Below are 24,981 nucleotides of genomic sequence, written 5' to 3'. Positions count from 1 at the left end.
GCGGTGCCGTGTATCAGGATGACAATGCACCAATACACACAGCAAGACTGGTGAAACATTGGTTTGATGAACATGAAAGTGAAGTTGAACATCTCCCATGGCCTTCACAGTCACCAGATCTAAATATTATTGAGCCACTTTGGGATGCTTTGGAGGAGCGAGTCAGGAAACGTTTTCCTCCACCAGTATCACGTAGCGACCTGGCCTGCACTATCCTGCAAGAAGAATGGCTTAAAATCCCTCTGACCACTATGCAGGACTGTATATGTCATTCCCAAGACGAATTGACGCTGTATTGGCCGCAAAAGGAGGCCCTACACCGTACTAATAAATTATTGTGGTCTAAAACCGGTGTTTCAGTTTTATTGTCCAACCCCTGTATGTCAGGAACTTCATCAATGTAAAAAAATGGGGATGATGGAGTAGGGGAGAAAGTTCGGGATTTTGTGCTGTAAAGATGTAGAGGGTGATAAAAGGCTTTAGAAAACACAGGTCAAAAGTGATCTGAGAGAGAGAACAAGAAAAAAGAAACAGGGATGTAACTACAGTAATTACAGGTAAGCCTGACATTTTTTATACCCCTTGCAGAATCAGATTTAAAATTATTTTTATTTAACCAAGAACTTTCTGATAGGAAATGAGACAGGCATCTTTTAAAAGATACTAAACAAATTCATAGGACTACAAAAACTCATTTGATTTTGCTTGAACAAAAACAACAATAAAAAAACTTACTTTTTTCAAAACTGAAGTCCTTTTTATTCACATTTTAGGGCTGCATGGTGGTGCGGTTGGTAGCACTGTTGCCTTGAAGCAGGAAGGGGGAGTTTAAATGAGTGGGTTCTCCAGCTTTCCCCCACAGTCCTAAAGCATGATGGATAAGTTAATTTGGTATACCTTGCCACTTACTGAATAACCACTGGAGAGTCCCCCATACAAGGATAAGCATGAACAAAAGATGGCTGGATTGATAGATAGATATTTACCTTTTATTGGCACCTATAAAATTTGTGATACCCTTCTCAGTAATCAAAACAAATGCTTGGAGGTTTAGGTCCTCTATTGGCATTACAGGAATCAATTCCTTCTTCTAATTGCTGAGCAGCTTTTGACATGTTTCCACTGCTACTTTGATGACTAATCTCTGGTGATGAGCTCCATGTCTCACAGCTTGGAAGTCCTCCTTGCCATCACCCTAATCTTTAACTGCCTCTACAGACTCTCAGTCTCAAGGGATTCCTACGGATGGGACACACAGATTTTCAATACTACTTCCATTCAGAAGAAACATATTGGTAAAATTAAAAGACTACCATAAACTTATCTCTGTTAAGGGTTTGAAAAATGTTGGGCCTTGATAATTTCTTTTTAAGTTCAAAATCACGACTCTCGTGAGGATGTTATCTTTGTTCGCCAAGCCTGCAATATGATTTTCTGTAATACACAGGCTCCTTTAGGGGTAACTAATCTTTGGTTCCCATGACATAAGTAGGAATTGTCACACTACAGAATTATTCACTACGTGACCAGGTGATTCATTAGTTCCAAGATGCAGGCTGACGATAATTGTGTCATAAAATGGGACAAATTGGAGCATTCACTGATTAAAATAATTATGACACAATTATAACACCCAACAACAACTACACTGATACCTCTCCCTTCAACCCTTCTGTTTCTAGGAAAAAAAAATAGCTGGCAAGACTAAGACCTGCTTAGCGCTCACTGTTACTGTCCTAACTCAGAGTACCTTGTTACAGAAGTGCACATGCGCACATTGTTTCTGGAGAACATGCCTTGTCGTTTCCGGCGGTTGTGCACATCTCCATTTAAAACAGCTCATGACCCGTGGTGTTGATGCTTAATGTCTGGCTGCCTGGGACTGCTGCTGCCTTCTGGAGCCAGGTCTACATGCTCTTTGTTGCTCTTAAGTGTTCATCTTTGACAGGCTTGTAAAAATACCGTAAAAGTAACACTCATGTAAAAGTAACATTTACTAAGAGCTGTATTAGCTATGCATTCCCTCTATGTACTCTTCCTCTGCCGTCTATTTTGGGATACAGAAATATTTTATTTTCAGTGCCATCCATTGTTTAAAATAGGAACTACAACAGCCTCAAGGAAAAAAAACAAAACAAAAAGGACATTCGACATGGCTGAATTCTCTCAAGATTGAGCTACTGAGTGAAGGTATAACCGTTGCATGAGACCTGCTTGACTGTTTGAAAAGACAGAATCTTTGATGAATTCGATGTCTATGTATGTCATTAGAGACTTGACTCTGAATTGGGACAAAAGGCTTGAGACTAGACTTGGAGTTGGATAAAATGACATGTGAACATTCCTAATTCTGGGGCAAATGAAGAACACAGTGGACTCTCTAATTTCTGGGTATCCCCATTCTCAAAATACTCCAGGCTGAACCTAAACATATGCTGGTGTATTTTGTGTGTTTTTTGAAAGTATTGTGGCTGCAAGGTGGATTGAAGTGACAGCAAATTATAGATGGACTTACACTCACCTGTCACATTTTTAGGTACACCTGTCCAACTACTTTTTAACGCAAATTTCTAATCAGCCAATCACATGGCAGCAACTCAGTGCATTTAGGCATGTAGACATGGTCAAGACGATCTGCTGCAGTTCAAACCGAGCATCAGAATGGGGAAGAAAGGTGATTTAAGTGACCTTGAACGTGGCATGTTTGTTGGTGCCATACGGGCTGGTCTGAGTATTTCAGAAACTGCTGATCTACTGGGATTTTCACGCAGTACCATCTCTAGCGTTTACAGAGAATGGTCCAAAAAAGAGAAAATGTCTTGTTGATGCCAGAGGTCAGAGGAGAATGGCCAGACTGGTTCAAGCTGATAGAAAGGCAACAGTAACTCAAATAACCACTTGTTACGACCAAGGCATGCAGAAGAGCCTCTCTGAACACACAACACGTCGAACCTTGAGGTGGATGGGCTACAGCAGCAGAAGATCACACCGGGTGCCACTCCTGTCAGATAAGAACAGAAAACTGAGGCTACAAATCGCACAGGCTCCCCAAAATTGGACAATAGAAGATTGGAAAAACGTTGCCTGGTCTGATGAGTCTCGATTTCTGCTGCAACATTCAGATGGTAGGGTCAGAATTTGGCATCAACAACATGAAGGCATGGATCCATCCTGCCTTGTCTCAACGGTTCAGGCTGGTGGCGGTGGTGTAATGGTGTGGGGGATATTTTCTTGGCACACTTTGGGCCCCTTAGTACCAATTGAGCATCGTGTCAATGACACAGCCTACCTGAGTATTGTTGCTGACCATGTCCATCACTTTATGACCACAGTGTACCCATCTTCTGATGGTTACTTCCAGCAGGATAACGCGCCATGTCATAAAGCGCGAATCATCTCAGACTGGTTTCTTGAACAATACAATGAGTTCACTGTACTCAAATGGCCTCCACAGTCATCAGATCTCAATCCAATAGAGCACCTTTGGGATCAGGTGGAACGGGAGATTCGCATCATGGATGTGTAGCTGACAAATCTGCTATCATGTCAATATGGACCAAACTCTCTGAGGAATGTTTCCAGTACCTTGTTGAATCTATGCCACCAAGGATTAAGGCAGTTCTGAAGGCAAAAGGGGTTCCAACCCGGTACTACCAAGGTGTACTTAATAAAGTGGCCGGTGAGTGTGTATATATATATATATATATAAGTTGAATAGTTTCAGGGATGTTTCATGGTCACAAAAACAAATATTGAGCTATTTGATGACAATGACAAGAAGTATTTTGAGAATTCAAGGAACGTGCGCACCAAAGAACACTGTACCAGCTGTTAGGTGTGGTAGGTACGTCATGGTGGAGGCTACACCACCAGTAGGAGAGCTAGGTGTTTAAAACTGACGGCAGATGTAGATTTAAATGTGTTTCTGAGTGTATGTAAATTCCTGACTGCAACTGTATGAGGAGTTTTTGGTTGTGGCAGTTTTAATTCCTTCAAACTGATGTAGAGCACTGCTGCACATATCAGAGTTGACAAGGATGGTTTTGGGTTGATCATTTTTTTAAATACAGAGTGGATGAGAAGGCAAATTCTGACATCTTTCTGCTGATGGGAATCAGTGATAAAATGCAGTTTGTGTAAGTCATGTTATAAACATAGATGCTGCATCCACCTCATAAATTAAATTGACAAAGGTGCATTTAAAATACTTGTATTTTTTAATCAGGAAAGTTCGTTGTTGCACTAGATTATTAGTAAAAATATTATACGGTATTTATCTTTCAATCATGAGCAGACCTCAGCACAGATCCAACCTTTATAACCAGACTGTTCAATTTATTTATTTTGCTTGCTTTAATTATGCTGCCTTGACAGATATGGAAAAACTAAAGTTATTTTCTGGAAAATTTATGCAACATTCTACTGCTAACATTGAAAGTCCTAAACCTCAGCAAATACCTGCTTTGATTTGTCTGATCCAAACACACCTAGTGTTGCATTTTCACTCTAAGCTGTTGTCCATATAGACAGCCAGGTATCTGTTGTCCTTCACCAGCCCCACCTTTTGTCTTAAGATGAAAACAGTGCAATGATCCTTCTTACTTCTAATAAGATTGACTTTAATTGTGATTGTACCCTAATCATGACACAAAGCCCTCAGCCAGTTCCGTGCTCAGCCCTCTGCCCAGCACTGACAAAACCCCTGGCTGCAGGGTCATCAGTGTGTCTCTGTGGATGAATAGGCTGTACAAGCTTTAATGGTGCCCCTGAGCTAGAGATCGCCCTCTATGATGCACAACCTGTCAGTTTTAAACACTGAGGCCTGTTTGTCAGGTAGTCAATAATCCAGGTTGGTGTAGAGATATCCACCCGTATTTTCTGGCTGAATTGTGTTATACGCACTGGGGAAATCAGAGAACATGATCCCCACAGTGCTTGCTGAAGAAGGTAGTTGATGGCATCTTTAAGAACAGCCCCCTGGCAAAAAGAAAACTGCACTGCATCTTGAGAGCAGAAAATGGCTACAATGAGGGCAACAGAGCATCTATGAAATCGGACCTTGCTACAATATTGAAGTAGAAGACCCTACAATTTTCAGTTTGAATCAAGAAAGCTCTCTGGAGGAGAACCAAAATCTATTTAAATAATTACACAACTCTACTTGTCCTGTACCAATCAGATTTCTCCAAAGCCAACTTCTGCATCCAGAGTTTCTTTGTATCTCTGCAGTACAGTCCACAAGGATTCTACAAATTGCACCACAGCCAAGTCCCAGTACTGCTTCAAATGTTTCAGGTCACATTAGGGTAGATTTCAGTTTATTTGAACACTATTATGGTTTCCCTGCATAATAAGTTTGTGTATGCCTAAGACAATACTATCACAAATCAGTTCCATCATATGTCCCTCTTTAAATGTACTGTGGCTGTTCATAAATCACAAATCATATATTCCAGGGCATGTAATCTTTCATAACCAAAGCTGGTATTGCGGTATAAAAGAAAATAAGTGGAGTTGAATTCAGCAGGAGTGATATAATTTGCGATGCATAAGACGTCTGAATGTCTGAATGAAAATGTGCCCAGTTATTTTTAATTATAACCACCAACACCAGATCCCGCTACTTACTACCAACTGCTGCATGACTGCACAAAGTTAAGTGATCTCTGTGCACTTCTGGGCAACTGTCCAAGGTGTCTTAATGGCAAATATTAATACATGGTACATATTGCACCACACAGGTGTGTTTTTGTCTTTTATCTTGTCACCAACTGATGTCGCAGACTATCTGCAATCACTGCATCAAACTGTGAAACCAGCTAACCTTTATATACACTCACCAGGCACTTTATTAGGTACACCTTGCTAGTACCGGGTTGGACCCTCTTTTGCCTTCAGAACTGCCTTAATCCTTTGTGGCATAGATTCAACAAGGTACTGGAAACATTCCTCAGAGAGTTTGGTCCATATTGACATTATAGCATCATACAGATGCTGCAGATTTGTTGGCTGCACATCCATGATGCGAATCTCCCGTTCCACCACATCCCAAAGGTGCTCTATTGGATTGAGATCTGGTGACTGTGGAGGCCATTTGAGTAGAGATATCTATCTATCTATCTATCTATCTATCTATCTATCTATCTATCTATCTATCTATCTATCTATCTATCTATCTATCTATCTATCTATCTATCTATCTATCTATCTATCTATCTATCTATCTATCTATCTATCTATCTATCTATCTATCTATCTATCTATCTATCTATCTATCTATCTATCTATCTATCTATCTATCTATCTATCTATCTATCTATCTATCTATCTATCTATCTATCTAGATTTTCGCTACCATGTATATCTATCACCATGTATGGATTAAAGAAAATCTATGGTAAATTAAAGCTTGTGCACCCCAGGGCGACTGGGTTGCTGGCTTGACTTGTACTGGGGGATGTGGTGGTGGGGTCTAATGGGGGGGGGTTTGGTAACCTGTGTCTCTTGCTGTGCCTCTCTGCCCTGGGGGCTGCTACTCCTATGCTCCGATGTCGACCCGCCTCCGTGTCAGTCGTAAGGTTGCTCGGTAGGGGTGTCTCTCTGCCTGTAGCTGCTGTGGGAGCTGAGGCTACCTGCCCCTTGCTGCTCTTGAGTGCCGAGTTTTGCCAGGTTGCTACTCTTCTCACCATTGCAACATCTTTGCTATACCAGGGGGCGAACTAGCACACATACCTACTCCACACACACCTATTCTTAATGGGATTGGCTGCATTAAAAACTGTGAGAGGGACAACACCCAAACACACACACACACAAACACACACCAACACACACATACGCACAAATGTTCACACTCGTGCACCCATGCAATTAATCCTAAATGTTGAGGCCATACAACCTGTCTACTTTGATTCCACATGCAACCCTGATTTAATAAGGTCAATAAATCAATTAGGATATCAGATATCCTTTTTGTAAAACAAAGCTGCCCTGTCAAATGTAGGCAAGCAGCTTCTCTATATGTATGCCTGACATGTCTTGACAGGACATGTAAAAAAAAAAAAAGTGTATGGATGATGAGCACATGCTGTGCAGAACTTTATTTTAAAGGACATCTCAAATTGAGAAAAAATGCTTGTGATTGTTCTTAGAATGTCAGGATATCTCCATCGTCTGTTTTATCAGTCTGAACGATTACTGTTGTTATATGGTATAACTGTCAATTGTTAGAATATTCGTGATATTTAAGATGTATTAGGTGTTGATGTTGACATTGACTGCTTCGAACATTTATTTGGACAACACTGAGTGACAATAAACTTCAACTAAACTATAAACTGGGCTATAAAACTCTGTACTAGATCAAGTCACAGTTCTAAGACCAATGGTTTTAACTTCAAAAGATTGATGTTGTTGCATTAGTTTCTTTTTCACTCCTAGATATAAGCACCCCACAAATAAAGATGTTAAACAAGGTTGATCAATCTTACAAAAGTTCTCTGACAACGTTTTTTTTAATTTCTGACTGCATGAAAACTGCACTCATGATGTGAGGACATTGAGCTTATTTAATAATGTCCTTATTAAAATATACCAACTCCTTTTCTCCCAACCTTTTTAAAATTCCAACAATTAACCTCATCTGAGTCAGAAGCCGGTAAAAAAGGGTGTCGGAGGCTACTAAGAACGAGGTTTAAAAAACATTGTTACAGGAAGCTGAGAGAGAAAAGGAAGTTTTGTGTATATGAATGAGGAGATGTGGAGATGAACAAAGTGTAGATGGAGGGAAAGGAGAGTAGGGATTGTTTGGGAATTGAAAGAGAACTGTGAAGAAAAAGACTTCATTTGACAGAGTTGTGCAAGATGCAGAGAGAGGAGTGGAAGGAAAGAAAAGACAGATGGGCACAACGGGAGGAGCAGATGATAAGAGAAAAAGTTTGAAGAGGATCAGAGAGAAGGAAAAACTTTGAGGCACGAGGACTGAGGAGGAGTCAGAAGGAGGGTGAGGTCCTACCAGGCTAAATTATTAACACTGGAAAGGTGAACTGCAACATCATGGTATCTGCCTGGAGATACAATGGCATTCAAAAACTAAGACAGCAAATTTAACTTGTGTGGGTGTACCAGTACACAAATACCACAGTTCGATATGTATTCGGGTTTTAAATTCACAGTTTGATATGTGTCTGGTATGTTTCAATCAAGAAAATAATATGTTGTTTTTTTTTTAAAATTCGGTCAGAAACAAACAAAACCGCTGAAATTAATATGATTTTATCATGTTCTAAAAGTATATAACGTGCTCGAGGTTTGTTTGGATTTCTTTCAATTTATAAAGTAGTATAAGCAGGCATAGCCAATGCATAAATAGATAGATTATACAATAATATAACACTTGAAAACAGTGAATATAGATGTTTAGGAAATGTTGAAATACGAATGTGCCCCTTTGTTAGAATAAAACATGTTTACTTTAGAGTTTTTCCGATAGTTTGACAACCTAGTTTACAAGCGGTACCCGAACGCGGCTGTTGGGAAAATCCCCTCTCATCAATGGAGATTCCGCTGACTTGCTTTTTATACTAGTACAGAGTTTGGGTTGATTGCACAAAAATTCATTACAAGGAATCAGTTAACAACATGCAGAAGAATCAGGTACAATTAAATTTAAATTTGCTACCATTCTTGACAATTCATGGGATTTTCCATCAAGATGTAATAAAAAGTGATGAGGGGCTAGTTGGATTGAATTATTTCAGTGATTTTTCAGTGATTTTTCCCAAAAAAATATTTTAGTTTTGTTTGTTTTTTACCTTGATTTTATTAATTATTTTCCTTATTACTAATTTTTTCATTCTTTTCCAAAGACAGAAGAGACATTTGGGCAGTTCTAGACACGATGGTCCTGAGTGGTCAAGACAATGCTTCACCAATCCCTGACTGAGTTAAGAATACATAGGAAAAAAAATAATTTAATTCCTATGAAAAAACTAGGAATTAGTTAAGAATTAACTGAGATGTTTTGGAATCAGGAATTTGGCCCCAAATTTTGAACAGCTCAAGACATGTGCCTTGAATTCCAGATTGCTCAAGAATTACAGGGACTAAGAATACATTATGAATCAGCTGAGTATTCAGAGACCTATTATGATTAAACTAAGAATCCTGAAATTTGGCAAATCTTGACGATTTGTATTATTTGTGGTCTGTGTGTAATAGTGGTACAAGTAATGAGTATTAGAAGTAAATCGTGGCTTTTTGAAACATGTCTGAGTATTCCACGGACTGTCCTTGCCTTTCCATCCTGGCATCGTGTTAACAACCACCTCTATGCTACAGGCCTCCAAATTGCAAAAAAATGCAGATTATTGGTTGATCAAGTGCATTTGATCAGCAGTACCTGAATGCTAACTTGACTTTGAAATGCAACAGTAGGTTTAGCTCTCACACAGCTTTGCCATTCTGTTGTTGTGATTATTAATCTGAGAATATTATTTAATATTAATATTTTATCAAATAATATTTCGGTCTGTTAAGGGTTATCCTGTGAATACCGGCCCAGTAACGAGATGGTATTAGGACAAAATAGAAAGGTGTGAAACGTGCTCTGACATTATTGAACAGCAAAACTCTGCACACACATGGAATGAATTCACACAATTTCTTAAAATACAAGAATTTATTAACAAAAATAAGTCAACTCAAAGTCAAACATATTTCAATTAACAAACTCTTTACTATGCTAAAATAATCCAACTAAACTACCAAGCAGAATTGAAGAATAGGGAAGACTAATGGACTATGTGCAATATAAACAAGTTGATGAAAGATGATTGAAAACCATGACCAAAAGAGTGATGCAACATTACCATGCAATGTTTATGTTGGAGAACCAAGGATTATCTTGAAGAACCTGGAAGTGAAGTTAAGTTAGTCTTGGAACCAACTTAGACAATAATCAGCATACCTTTAGACAACAATTCACAATGCAAGATCAGATAAAATATTATTTTAATAAAATAATGTTTTAAATAATGATCTGCTGAATGAAACCAACCTTCTGGATGACCATTTCTCAACGGCGTCTAATTAGCTGCCTTTATTTATTGAAATAATATTTGAAGAAATATTATTAAGGGAATATTTTGGAAAACAGCCAAACCTTTCTGGAGAAATGGGGCTTAATAGTGTTTACTTAGTTATCAGATTTAGTAAAATAATGTTTAGGGACTATTATTCAATAGCTTGAAAACTAACAACCTTTCTGTTAAATACTCTTTAGTAGCAAGCACGTGTTCTTACCGGTTAGCGTTGAGCTAACAAAGAAGCTGATAGCTTAGCACCAGAAACAATCACATACCTTTAAAATACCTCGGTTAATATAAGGGTTAAAATGCATAAGCGCAGACGGCGCGTTATGAGCAATCTTCTGTGTTTAAAATCACCCTTGAAATGAAGTTTGACTTAACTTTAAAAACACAAACACAGAACACAAACAGGGCACGCGTGCTGCAGATAGCCTGCTAGCACTAAGATAGCCGAGTTTCACACAAACAAAACCAAACTTCATAAGATGAAAAACATTTAGATCATTTCAATCTAAATCTTTCTATTATTTTTCTGCTCTGCCCAAACACTTAACCTCATGAACTGTGGTGAGGAATGTTGTCCAAGTGACGATGAAGTTTGAAGAAGGTATCCACAGTGAACAAGGGTTAGTTTCCCGCTAACCTCGAGCTGTGGACGAAAAACGGCTCGTTGTGTCCGCCAACCAGCTATTCATTACCGTATCCACGGTGATGCGGGCCATTGTCCTTCCTTCAGACTCGGCTGGTAGAAACATCTTCTCTACTGGGGATTTCTCTGCGACACAGTTTCGGCAGGCCTCGGAGAGAAAGTAAGCAATGCTTATACCTTAATTTCCCCTCTTTATGAATGAAATCACCGGGTACACAAAGAGTGCTTCACTCATACTTAACTTGTGCATATGATCGCGTGATCTTATGACACTCTTGGATCCAGTTTGAAGAGTTTGTCTTTTTGCCAGCAAAAGACATTAGCGCGCTTTGTCCCCCTCCTATCCCGATAAACACCGGTGTAGAAGAGGTCAGCTTGTTGGAGAGGGGCTGCTCTTATTCAGACAGAGGCATCATGGGAAGTCTGCTGCTACCTCCCTTTCCTCAGTTGCTGGAAGTCAGTTAAATGCAATTTATTTTGAAAGTTCCAGAAAAGTCCGTACCAGAGTTTAATGTTGAAATCCATGGCTGGGTCCCAACACTGTCTTCACTGATGACATTATGGAACCTGGCATCCGTTTGTGGAAACTGAGATACTTGCTTTTTGTTCATGACTTGCATTTGTGTATTTGATCTTTTAAAAGATGATGGCAGCTTTAAACAGCTTAGTGAGGAAATTTACTCATACTCGTCGTCTTCCGTTTATCAAGGACCGGGTCGCGGGGGCAGCAGACTCAGCAGAGACGCCCAGACATCCCTCTCCCCAGACACCTCCTCCAGCTCCTCCGGGGGGAGCCCAAGGCGTTCCCAGGCCAGCCGAGAGACATAGTCCCTCCAGCGTGTCCTGGGCTGTCCCCTGGGCCTCCTCCCAGTGGGACGTGCCTGGAACACCTCCCGAGGAAGGCATTCAGGAGACATCCGGTATAGATGCCCGAGCCACCTCAACTGGCTCCTCTCGATGTGGAGGAGCAGCGCCTCTACTCCGAGCCCCTCCCGGATGGCCGAGCTCCTCACCCTATCTCTAAGGGAGTGCCCGGCCACCCTACAGAGGAAGCTCATTACAGCTGCCTGTATCCGGGATCTCGTTCTTTCGGTCATGACCCAAAGTTCATGGCCATAGGTGAGGGTAGGAACGTAGACCGACCGGTAAATTGAGAGCTTTGCTTTTCGGCTCAGCTCTCTCTTCACCACAACGGACCGGCACAGTGCCCCCATTACTGCGGCAGCCGCACCGATCCATCTGTCGATCTCCCACTCCATTTTTCCCCCACTTGTGAACAAGACCCCGAGATACTTAAACTCCTCCACTTGAGGCAGGAACTCCCCTCCAACCTGAAGAGGACAAGCCACCCTTTTCCGGTCGGGTACCATGGCCTCGGACTTGGAGGAGCTGATCTTCATTCCAGCCACTTCACACTTGGCTTTGAACTGCCCCAGCGCATGCTGTAGGTCTTGGCTAGAGGGGGCCAGCAGGACCACGTCATCTGCAAAAAGAAGAGACAAAATCCACTGGTCCCCAAACCAGACCCCCTCCGGCCCTTGGCTGCGTCTAGAAATCCTGTCCATAAAAGTTATGAACAGGACCGGTGACAAAGGGCAGCCCTGCCAGAGTCCAACATGCACCGGGAACAGGTCCGACTTAGTGCCGGCAATGTAGACCAAACTCCTGCTCCGCTTGTACAGGGACCAGATGGCCCCTAATAAGGGGCCCCCAATTTCATACTCCTGGAACACCCCCCACAGGGCATCACAAGGGACACAGAGGAATGCCTTCTCCAGGTCCACAAAACACATGTGAACCGGTTGGACAAACTCCCATGAACCCTCGAGCACCCTGTAGAGGGTATAGAGCTGGTCCAGTGTTCCACGGCCGGGACGAAAACCACACTGCTCCTCCTGAAGCCGAGGTTCGACTATCGGCTGGACTCTCCTCTCCAATACCCTGGCGTAGGCCTTATCAGGGAGGCTGAGGAGTGTGATCCCGCTGTAGTTGGAACACACCCTCCGGTCCCCCTTCTTTTGAAGGGGGATCACCACCCCAGTCTGCCAGTCCAGAGGCACTGTCCCCGTCCGCCACGCAATGTTGAAGAGGCGTGTCAACCATGACAGCCCAACATGGTTTTGTTCATGACTTGCATTTGTGTATTTGATCTTTTAAAAGATGATGGCAGCTTTAAACAGCTTAGTGAGGAAATTTAGTAAACTTGTAATAATTTTTTGGTTGTAAAATCTATCAAACAAGCCTCAACCAGGAAGCTACAGAGTTCTACCAACCAAGCATACTCAACCTCCTGTAAAGTGCAGGAAGAGGGGCAAAAAAACTACATCACATACTGCTGTTGCGTACTGATCATTTTGAACAACTGAGAATGACGTGAGTCAGGTTTTCCAAGGGAACAACTGCACCTTTGAGTGGAAAGTGTTTGTAGCTCCAAGCCGAAACCCATATCTGCCAAATGCTCAATGAAAGATAAAATAGAGAAAGCACATACTGTCATTTAGACTGTATTGAAGAAAACAAACAACAGGTAGAGAGCGATGATTGAACCATAGTGTAGAACTCATTACAAAAGCCATCAAGAGCGATGGATAGACGGACAGCTGAAAGGGATAATTGGCAAACACATGGCACCAGACCGAACATTAGAAGTGGAGTTGAACAGGTCTAATGGATGTGAAAGCAGCAATAGTACCATACTTAACAAAGTGGATTATCCCTTAATATTTAGGCAAAACAACCAAAAAAAAAACAACAAGAAATTAAGGTAACACTCATACAACAGACAAAAATAAAGAGCAAAATAAAGAAGAAAACAATAATAAAGAATAAATCTTGTAAAAATGTTAAAGGGTCTTCAGATTTGTGTTCACATAAAAATGTAAGATAAAAAAAAAAAAAAAAAAAAAAAAGATTTTTGTTTTTGGAGGGTCGGTACTTTATATACCAAATAAATAAGTAATTTCTATGTTGTATCCCCATGTACTGTAGTACAACTAGCTGACTCCATGTAATTTACCTCAAAACACAAACAAATTCATAAGCTGTTCGTATATGATAGAACAAATAAATAATCTTGTCTTCTAGTGTGTAATGCTGTTGCAAATGGTTTCTGTATCCTACAAATTAAATGTGAAATTCATGTGTAAAGTCCCGTTTCTATTTTTTGCTCTGGATACCAGCTTTATGACTAAAGAACATCCCAACAAATGGTGCTTCACGAACAGATCTCAGGTAAACGCTTCCTCAATGCCAACACAGCTGATTTTCCCTGAGGAATATGTTCCTTGTTCAGCCAATGCACTGAAAGCAAAATTAGACACACATTTCCTGGATGAGGAGTGGGGAGCAAGCGCACAGGCAGCACCCCTTACCACTAAACAAACAACCTTTTCTTATTTAGTAATACAAATAATGTATCTCAGTAAATAAACTGTTTCTTTTTCATCCTGTCAATTCATATAGTAGCCCTACATATTTTTATAAGCCTAAAGTATTTTACATTCTGATCCCTTTTTTTATTTAAATAAAAGGTTTTTATTGTCCAGTAAATTAGTTAAAAACATGACTGAGTTAACTGTCTTTTACAAACTGCAGCTGTGCATCAAGAACTTATTTAGATATGCCTGATTCCTCCATGACACATCAGTCATTGGTCCTACAGTTCTGAAGAGCCTTATGTGAAGAAATATTTCTCTATTTCTCCAGGATCACTTTTGTACATTTCTGCACTTGCTAAAGTTATGAATGAAGAGAAAACAAATGGGACCTGATCCAAAAAGGGTGCAAACTGCTTGCATCTGTTGGACTTAATGGGTGTGTTGACATTAGCATGTCACTATAGCAATCATACCTAAAGTACGTAGAGTGTACAAAAGATGGATGAAAAACCTGGGCAAATAGACCAACTTTGTTACCTTGTTACCTAAGTTTCTCCCTTATTCCAGAATGTATTTCTACTACCTGCAGCTACAATGTTCTACATGAACTGTCTGGTAATGCTGGTGTATCTTCTGATAGAATTAAGAAACAAAATTTTTGAGGACAAGACCAAAAAACAATTTGCTTGTAAAAAGCAAACCTGGCAAAATGAAGAAGGCATTTAGAGCAGCGGTCTGTCACCTCATGTCATGAAAACTTTCACAAGATGACACAGAGCAGTTAATTTTGGAGGAAGACTGGGGAGAAGGAAATGCCAAAATGCCAGAAGTCCAGTGTCAAGTACCCACAGTCAGTGATGGTCTGGGGTGCCGTGTCAGCTGCTGGTGTTGGTCCACTGTGTTTTATCAAGGGCAGGGTCAATGCAGCTAGCTATCAGGAGATTTTGGAGCACTTCATGCTTCCATCTGCTGAAAAGCTTTATGGAGATGAAGATTTCATTTTTCAGCACGACCTGGCACCTGCTCACAGTGCCAAAACCACTGGTAAATGGTTTACTGACCATGGTATCACTGTGCTCAATTGGCCTGCCAACTCTCCTGACCTGAACCCCATAGAGAATCTGTGGGATATTGTGAAGAGAACGTTGAGAGACTCAAGACCCAACACTCTGGAGGAGCTAAAGGCCGCTATCGAAGCATCCTGGGCCTCCATAAGACCTCAGCAGTGCCACAGGCTGATTGCCTCCATGCCACGCCACATTGAAGCAGTCATTTCTGCAAAAGGATTCCCGACCAAGTATTGAGTGCATAACTGTACATGATTATTTGAAGGTTGACGTTTTTTGTATTAAAAACACTTTTCTTTTATTGGTCGGATGAAATATGCTAATTTTGTGAGATAGGAATTTTGGGTTTTCATGAGCTGTATGCCAAAATCATCCGTATTAAGACAATAAAAGACCTGAAATATTTCAGTTAGTGTGCAATGAATCTAAAATATATAAATATTGAATTTTCATCATTACATTATAGAAAATAATGAACTTTATCACAATATGCTAATTTTTTGAGAAGGACCTGTAGAGCTCAAGGGAAATTCAAATAACCCCCTCATTGTCCTCTGCAGAGGATACCAACAGTAACAGTCCACATGGTCTTACATGCAACATGTGGTCCATCGGGTCCGCTGTCTTGTACCTCAGTCCATTGTTCTTGTCACATCAACCATTTTGTTATGAAAACCAGTTTGAAAACATGACATCCGCTGCTGTTTGATTTTTTTGGTCTTCCAAACCACACACACACACACAGGCACAAACAATCAGTCATTGTTGTAAATTTTGTGAATAGAAAGTTAGTAGACAATGGTTTTCAAGTTTACGATAATCAATCCTAATTATTATTCTAACTTGAGCAAATTCTGCAGTATTTTTTTTCAAAGAAGTGGTTTACTGTCATTTGTGTGTTGAACAACAATGGTGTTTTTGGGACTTGATCCTGAGCAAGGACTCAAGCTGCTTGTGACAAATGGTTTGGAAACTTTCCAGGGAAAAAAGGTTTTCTCCGGACTTTGTTATATGCAAAGATTAGGCAAATTAGTCAGCTGACATTTTAAAATGCAATGATAACCAGACTGACCTTTTTGAAATAGATCCACTCATTCCACGTATCAAAGTGCCGATGAATGATCACTGCAGATATTTGCGCTATGGTTCTTTTTGCAGGTGAAGAACCATTAAATGTCCAGTGACCGGTATCCCTACAATCTTAGCAGGAAGATTTAGTGGACATTTTTGCTATTTCAAAGCCATGTCAGGTATTAGTTCGTGCCTGCATTGGTGTGAGAAATCTATTAGAGAAAAATTATGTACTTACATTTCTTCTGTGGCTAATGTTGATCTCACAAAACAAAAAGCTTTGGCACAATTTGCCTATTGCTCTTTAGCTTGCCATCCTTTTTTATGATCTCAGATTGTCCTTACAATAGTTTGTGACTACAATCCCTTTAGTTTTGTGTAAAGAAGTTACATTTTTTAAAAGGAGAATCACTTTAGAATGTACAGGGCAGTAAGGTATTTCCCATTTCATAATTTTGACTATGCCACACCTAAGTTTTCATTAATCAAAGTTATATTTTTTTAATGGTGTTCAGTGTATGTATTGAAAATGATTATTGGGCAAGAACAGAAACTAAAAAAAATATGTTTGTCTAACAGAAACAAAGTGTTGGTTTCTGGGTAATTCATTTCACTGAGACAACACAGGTCAACAAAGAACTTTCTCCCATTGATCACTCTTATAAGGTAATCTATTACTGCATCAGTTGATTAGTTTAGCTTCTGCAAAACAAAAGCCATCAGTCATCTCCAACCGTAGTCTGACTTTTGTCAATTTGCAATTTCATACTATGACTTTAAGTGGATATGTTTCTGGTTACTTGATTACATATCTTGTGTGTAAGCAATCAATATATTATCAAGCCTCAGATTTGCACAAAATCAATCAGAAGTTTCAAGATAAAACATTCGGGGTGTGGTTGAATCAGTGAGAGGAGGTAAAGAAATGGCAGCACTGAGTGAGACTGTAGCGTCATGAACTGGCCATTCATGAAATTACCAAAATGTCTGAATTGGTTATGTTGTTACACGGACACATATCCTGCCTCAGACAGAAATGACAAGCAAGAAATCCACCCGCCTGTCATACAACCATTCAGCCATGCATGGCGGCTGAGAGCCGCTGTGTATATGTGTATAGCAGAGTGACTACTTGCAAGCTGTCAGTGGTGTAACACACACCCTGATGGGAAGCAGCCCTCTATGGCCTCCCCTGAAGTCTGTCAAGAAGGAGGTGAAAACGTGTATGTGAACAGGGGTCTGCCTATGTCTGGGACTGCAGGAGGTAGGAAGGTGTGGGTGTAGATCAATAATAATCAGCTGCAGTAGAACTGGAAATTCACCCAGCAGTGACTCCCTCCAAACACTCACAAACACAGATGCACATACAAATACATGCACAGCAGCACTAAAAAACCAATCTGTACATCTGGTGACACTTTGTTGTGCTCCAAACACCAGGGGCAGGCCTAATCCAAAGTCAGAACACACACACACACACACACACACACACGCACACACACACTCACACACACACACACACACACACACACACACACACACGCACACACACACACACACACACACACACACAGAAAACAACCTCAAACTAAAGCGCTTATGCTCTAAAGGTACAACTTCAAAAATGCATGAGTCAAATGAAATCGATTTTCCGTACATTTCCCACCCCCATCTTTCTCTGACTGCTCACCAACCCAAACTCCACACTTGCGCCCTATTTCTCTTTCCTCACCTCTTTGAAGTGTTCTTGATGATGTCCGAGACTTTCTGGATGTAATCAGTGGCGAGCACCACAATCTCTTCATCTTCTGAGAAGTTGTCGTGGAAAATTCTGTCCAACAACCGCTTCCAGTGAAGCTGTGGAAGAAGGTAGATCCATAAGGCTTATTGTGTCTCTTAACAAAGGCAACTGTCTTTAAAGACCTGACACCTTACTGCCTGAATTAATTTACAGTAAAACAAAACATATAAAAATGATATGTGTTTTTGCTGTCAAGCATATCTTTAAGTGGAGTTTGTTCATTTGAATATAGCACCTACAATAGATATAAATGTATGGATTTTATTACACCAATTAGAAAAATGAGGCATAATTGGACATAACTTTGACCGTTACATGGTGGCAAAGTTCTTCTAATATGATCCTTGGTATGGGTACATATGGGTGCATATGCCAACTTAGCTATATTATGACCAGAAGCAGTTTTCAGTGAATTTGGAACAAGAGTCTACAAGGTGTAAAGGGCAATACTAGTGGCCAATGCTCAAAGGCTCGGCACCCAGCTATCCTTTTCAATGCTGTTCTATTCAGTGCATAGATGCTTCGGATAATTTATTCATGGCTAGAGATGCACCAATATATCAGCTGTTGGCCTGAATGGACCGGTTTTGAGTTTAAACTGCCCTGACCTGTGGGATAGAAACTCAATAATCCAATATTTTTCTGATCGGTGAATATACAATAAATAACAGCGGGTCGCAGAAACAACAAACCCTAACAATTATTGGTTAAAAACTAAGAAGATGCACAGAGATGAAAGAAGCTACTTGAAAGGAAACTAATTTTTACACGTCATGTCATGTCTGCAAGGGAGAGAGGGAAACTTTCATCAGATAACAGGGAGGCTAAACTGAGTTCCCTGTTATATCCTTTTGAGTTTTCAAGCACTATCTGTCATGGATGCTGGATTTCAAATGTCTGTGGCCTTTTAAATTTCAACTTTTACAGGTCGGGAAAAGGGCAGCTAACATTTTTTGAGGCCCCACACATTCTGGACACAAACTGTTTAGACTTTTACCTTCAGGTCTGTGCTACAGAGCGCCATTTTCAAAAACCTGCTGCCACAGAAACAGTTTCTTCCCCCAGGCTGTCTCTCTGATGAACACAATGCACACCTTACAGCTAGAGTATTTAGCCACTCTGCCCTGAAACAAAATAAGCATATTTGCACTACCACAGCCCTGGCTTTCGTTTTTTCTTTTCTTTAGATAAAAAACTGTCTGTAAATACACATCTATGTACATTCTGTTCCTTGTATTGTAAGTTTATATATTTATACTTATGCTGTGAGCCCAATTCTTTGTTTGTGCACACAATCTTGGCCAAAAAAGCTGATTTTGATTCTTTATATGCACGTGGAGACAGTGATTTTGGTGGCCATGCTAACTGTGCTAATTGCTAATATAAAATGCTAATGACAGGTGTGTTTTTGTTTTAAAATAGTTGAGCCCTGTTTCACAGCAACAGCTTTCTCACAGATGCAACATAAGGGTAGAAAACTTTTTTTGAAAGCTGTCCCTATATCTTCTTATGTTGCATCTTTTGGAAGATCGTTGCTGAGAGAAATCAGAATTATATAAAATTGCTATTGCAAGTCAAAGCTTTAGAAAAACTGAGATCGACTTTCGACCACATTGTCATTGGTGATTCTTTATTCACACCTGATCTTTTGTAATCTGCTCTGTTTCAGAGGACTTCAATATGACACATCCAATGTAAGGTAAAATTGTCAATTATTTGTGTCACAATGCATCCTTTACTGATGACCAAACATCTTTCCACTGATGGAAGCTTTGGTTTAAATTTTTGTCCAGTCTTTTAAAAAGATTCACAACCATTGCTTACCACCTCAGAAGTGTCCCTCAACACTCGTTTTAATGTAACTTTCATTTACATTTAATGTTTGTAAAAAACTACGAGTTAGCACATGTGTCTGCTGCAGCCAGGCTACTGAGAAGACCAACCTGGCCATTTAATGAGCTAGCAGCGAGGAACTAAAACTTCATTCCAAATAAATTGCTGCAACAAATTGCCTTTTAGCAGCATCATCCAATCTGCTACACACCAGACGTGCTCTCTCACATACCATTTATTGACACTTGTGTTAAGCTTTTGCAAAGTTTTTATTGCTACTGTTGTTTGCTGGCCTCCTTAAACTCAGCTCTGTATCTTCTGCCCAGGTTCCATTTCTTCTGAGTCAACTTTCATCCATCCTTTCCTAGACAGTGAAGCATCTCATGGGACTCTTCCTCTTTTCTTTCTCTGTCTTCCTCCTAACCTCTATCTACTGTTCCTTTCCCTCCTCCATTTTCTAAATTTTGTTTTCCAAATACCCCCCAATGTCTTCTTATTTTCTCAGTTCTTTGAACAGTTTCTTCCATTCTGTGTCTCATTCTGCTTCTCTGTGTGAGCTTTTGAGAGCCACTTAGGCCTCTTTCTGTGTGTTTCCACTGTTTCATTGCTTCCCAGTCACAAACACACTCTCACAGCACTACTTAATAGACTCCATTGGAATTCAAGTCTTAATCTATTATATCTGCTTCTGCCAAACAAATCCATGAACATCTACACATATGGTGCTGTAAAAAACTATTTGCCCCTGAAATATTTTTCTGTTGTTTTTTCCTATTTTTGTCACACTTAAATGTTTCAGATAGTCAAACACAATTTTACATTAGACCAAGATAACCCATGTAAATACAAAAAACTGTTTTCAAATTATGAATTATTTCATGAAGAAGCTAATCATCCTGACCCATGTGTAAACAAAAATCACTCACTAGGTAACTCATTAATTGACTGTGATGCAACCCAGCTGGATTACTGTCTGGTCCCTAGGTTCAGACAGAAATCAGTCAAGGAAATAGAACCTGTCTGACAAAAATGAAGTAGGCAAAAATATTTAAAAAAGCAACACATCATGTCCAGATCTAGAAAAATATAAGAACAGAGAAGCAGTCATTGACATCTAGTAGTCTGGAAAGAGTTACAAAGCTGTTTATGAGGTTTCGACAGTTCATTTAATTGAAGTAAGAGCCATTATTTACAAACGGAGAAAACACTAAACAGTGGTGAACCTTCCCAGGAGTGGCAAACCTACCAATGAATGCAGTGACAACTAATCCTTGAGGTCAAACATCAAAGCACTGCAAGTCTCATTTACCTCAGTCCTTGGGTAGCTCTAAGGTTGGTGATCAAAATTCAACAAAAAAAAGACTTCACAAAAATGGCCTCCATGGTAGATTCACAGAGTAAAAACATCTGCTGACCAAAACAAACACATATCTCTCCCCCATTTGCCAAAAAGCCCTCTTGATGATGCACAAAACATTTAGGAAAATATTCTGACACTTTTTGATTTAAATCTAATGCAACGTTTCGAGTCATTTCTCCAGTCAAGCATGGGGATGGTAGTTGCTTTGCTGCTTCAGGACCTGGATGACTTGCCATAATTGATAGACCCATAAATTTAGCTTTCTACTAGAAAAAAACAAAACAAAACAAAACTGTAGGAGTGTTTGTTACCTAAACCTGCAGCAGACATGAGTTATGCAGCATGCAAATGATCTGACAATATAATCTGGACTTAAACACGATAGAGCTGGTGTGACCTGACTTTGAATGTGCTGTTCAAACTCGAAAACCTGCCAATGTGGCAGAAGCAATTCCATAAAAAAGAGAGGGTCAACATTCCCTCACTGTGATGTAATAGACTCATTGCCAATTAAGTCAAACGCTTTATGACAGTTGCTGCTGCTAAGGGTGGCAGAACCAGTTACTGGGGTTAGGGTGCAATTATTTCTTCAAAGAGAGCCTAGTTGGTTTGGATAGCTTCTTCCTCAAAATAAATGAAATCATCATTTAAGAAGTGCATTTTGTTTTGATGATCTAAAAAATTTTTTGTGACATAAAAGCCAAAACAGAACTTTTTTAAAGCACCTTATGTGTTTGTTTGTTTGTGTGTGCTGCACTCACGCTAGGTGCGATGCGCTGCAGCTGCCTGAGGGTGATACGGTTATACATGGTGCTGATGTCTTTTCTTTGGTCATCATACTCCGACATAGTGATCTGCAGAAAGAAATAAGTGTCTAAACAATACAAAAGCACAACCACCAGCATGCATGATTGCACATGTGCAGAAGACCGTGCTCACATTGGCCAGTTGGGTCTCCAGCTGTATAATCTCCTTTGACTTCTGTGTGGCATTGTGAGCGCCCAGCATGCTCAGAAGGCGCTCCATCAGGGCCTTGTACGCCGCCAGGATCTGAGAAATATAGTGACATCAGCACTAAAGGACAGAAGGCGCTATGGCGACGGCACCAATAATGACTGGTGGCAGTGGTAACATGTGGCAAAGTGGAAGGGATAACAAAAGCATAGTGGGTGGCCGAAGAAAACAGGTGGATTGATGAAGAAGAGCAAGGGGAGAGTCATTTGGGCCAGATGGAGGAAAGGAAAAGGGCAGTGAGGATTTAGATGGAAAAGGGAGAAGGAGGGACAGAGGGATGTAGAATGAGGCCCTTTAGGAAATGAAAGATAAATATTAAAAGAGAGAGTAGGAAGGCAGTGTCTCGTGGAAATATTCCTACCCTTTTAACATTTTGTTAACCATCAGATTCTGTATATTTTGTTTGAATTTTATATGATAGATCAACACAAAGTCACACATAACTTTGTTGCGGAAATAAAATTATATATCCACTTAGAGTTCCCAGTTGGAAAAACCACAAAAATCCCTGCCAATGTTGGAATCCTGATTGGGAATATTGGAACTCGCTGAGCAATCGATTTAGAATAGAAATTTGTTAAAATGTTCCCTTCTGTTTTAACTAATAAAAGTAAGAGAAAAAAATATTATTGGCTTGCATTGCTAATAGCAGGTAGCTTCAAAATACTTAGAAAATTCCAGTGTTTTCGGACTTGCAGCTAGAATGCTCTCAACACAGGTATGTCGTTCCCAGCTCCAAGCTCTGCCTTCTGAGACAAATTAAATGCAACATAAGGTTTGCAATTTTTTCTGCTGTGTGTCTCTGCCAGCACATTTAAAGACTAAAGGTTTTGCCCATTTTTCTTTGCAAAATAGCTCAAGCTCAATCAGTCTTTTAATCTACTCTAGCCAACTTCCCTGTCCCTTCTGAAGAATGGCAGCCCAATCCACCACACATAGGATTATGCATGTTCAATTTTGACCTTATCTAAGCAGAGTGCCTTCATTTACATGTCTGCTGTGTCCCATACATGACTCATAGCAAACAAAAATTTTTATTTTCTTTCAACACTGGCTTTTTTCCTCCTGTTCGTCCATAAAAGCCAGATTTGTGGAATGAACAACTAATAATTGTCCTTTTGGCAGAACCTCCACCTGCGCTGTTAATGCTTTCAACTCCTGCAGATATTTCAAATTCATGTTGGTTGCTTCTCTGATCAATGCTCTTTGTGCCTGACCTATCACTTTAGGTTGATGATCATGTAGGTTTGCAGTTAGGCCATACTATTTGTATTATTAAGTTATGGATGGAATAGAGCTCTGTGAGATGTTTAAAGTTTGGAATCTTGTTGTATAACCAAACTCTGCTTTAAACTTCTCCATAGCTTCCTCCCTGACCTGTCTGCTGTGTTTCCTGGTCTTTATTATGCTGTTTGTTCTCTAATGTTCCCTACAAACCTCTAAGGCCTTCACAGAACACCTGGCAGGTAGCTGGGTGCACTGGATTGTGTTTAGGGATACGAGAGTAAAGGGAGTTGAATGCATTGGCAACACCACCCTTTTCAGATTTTGACATTGAAAGCCATGGGACCTTTTCCTTCTATTTTACAATTGTACACCATGTTAGACTTTCAGCTAAAATCACAGTCAAATAAAACAAAGTTTGTGTTTGAAAAGTGACAAAATGTAAAAATATTAACAACTGAATGAATATTTTTGCAAGGAGCTGTAAATTAGATCAAATAGGGAAACTAAAATACAAAAATACAGAAATGGAAGGAATTAAAAAGAGGAAAAGATGCTGAGAGATGACAGCAAAAAACAAGGCGGAAAAACTGAATCTTGTTCACCTTCACACTGTCCTCATCCTGACCCAGGTAGAGGCTTCTTTCTGGCAGTGTCAGTCCCTCTTGATCAATCTGCAAAAACATGGAAAATAAAAGGCTGAGAATGCCATTTGATTTACATTCATGTAAGTTTTTCTCTATCTTCCTATAAACGCTCCACAGATGTACACTCAAAGAGCTGGTGAATGATTTAAAGCTTTTCTGTAATCCCAATATTTCATTCAACACACTGAATCCCTAATATCAGAATTATTTATAACATTTAATTAATAATTCAAACAGTCGAACAAGTATTAATCTCAGACAATGGCCAGCTTACACTTTGTGGGTGGGTGGATTTTGGTTGGGTTAGTTTCAGGGTAATTGACCCTTTGAGTGTTCCCACAGGCTAATACATTTGTTTTACAAATACAGCCAAAAGTTGTTTGTCTAACCCTGAGACCCAATGATTGCTTATCATAACATATTCTAAACGCGCAATAACTTCCTCACCAACTGCGATTGGAACATTCTATTGACAGCATTACAGGGCATTGGGGCGTAATGCTCATGGCACAAGATTTCACGATAATAAAACACAATATTTTTCTACAAAGTGAAGTATGTCACAGTTGAAGTGGTGTTAAGTTGCTGTCAGCATGACTTTTGAAGCAAGTGTAAGCCATTATGAGCCCAGATAGAAATGTAAGTGCTTTAAGCTTGACACCCTCTATCTATGTTTTGGGCTTTTATTTTGAAGTAAGAAATTAAGTAGTTCTTTAATTGCCCTGTTGTGTTGACAGATTTAAATAACAGTAAATGCACTGAACATATGTTGTGCTTTTCTAGTCATATTGACTCAAAATGCTTTTCCACTATGCTTACACACAGCCAGTACAGGGAAAAGAAAAACAAT

At 39.9% G+C, this 24,981-nt stretch overlaps 1 protein-coding gene across 2 annotated transcripts in view; it reads right to left on the bottom strand.

Moving 5' to 3' along the window:
- LOC124884543 (endothelin-converting enzyme-like 1) overlaps positions 1-24,981 on the bottom strand; it is a 90,561-nt gene that overhangs the window by 53,340 nt on the left and 12,240 nt on the right. For both annotated transcript variants that reach the window (XM_047392499.1, XM_047392500.1), the window contains exons 3-6: positions 24,090-24,158; positions 22,186-22,296; positions 22,008-22,100; positions 17,985-18,109 (exon numbers count right to left, since the gene is read on the bottom strand). In XM_047392499.1, the coding sequence (XP_047248455.1) occupies positions 17,985-18,109; positions 22,008-22,100; positions 22,186-22,296; positions 24,090-24,158 (398 nt within the window). The remainder of the gene's footprint in view (positions 1-17,984; positions 18,110-22,007; positions 22,101-22,185; positions 22,297-24,089; positions 24,159-24,981) is intronic.

This window comes from Girardinichthys multiradiatus, chromosome 18 (assembly GCF_021462225.1).
Source record: "Girardinichthys multiradiatus isolate DD_20200921_A chromosome 18, DD_fGirMul_XY1, whole genome shotgun sequence".
Classification (NCBI taxonomy): domain Eukaryota; kingdom Metazoa; phylum Chordata; class Actinopteri; order Cyprinodontiformes; family Goodeidae; genus Girardinichthys; species Girardinichthys multiradiatus.
The sequence above is the reverse complement of the archived record's forward strand: the minus strand, read 5'-3'. Positions and strand labels throughout refer to the sequence as shown.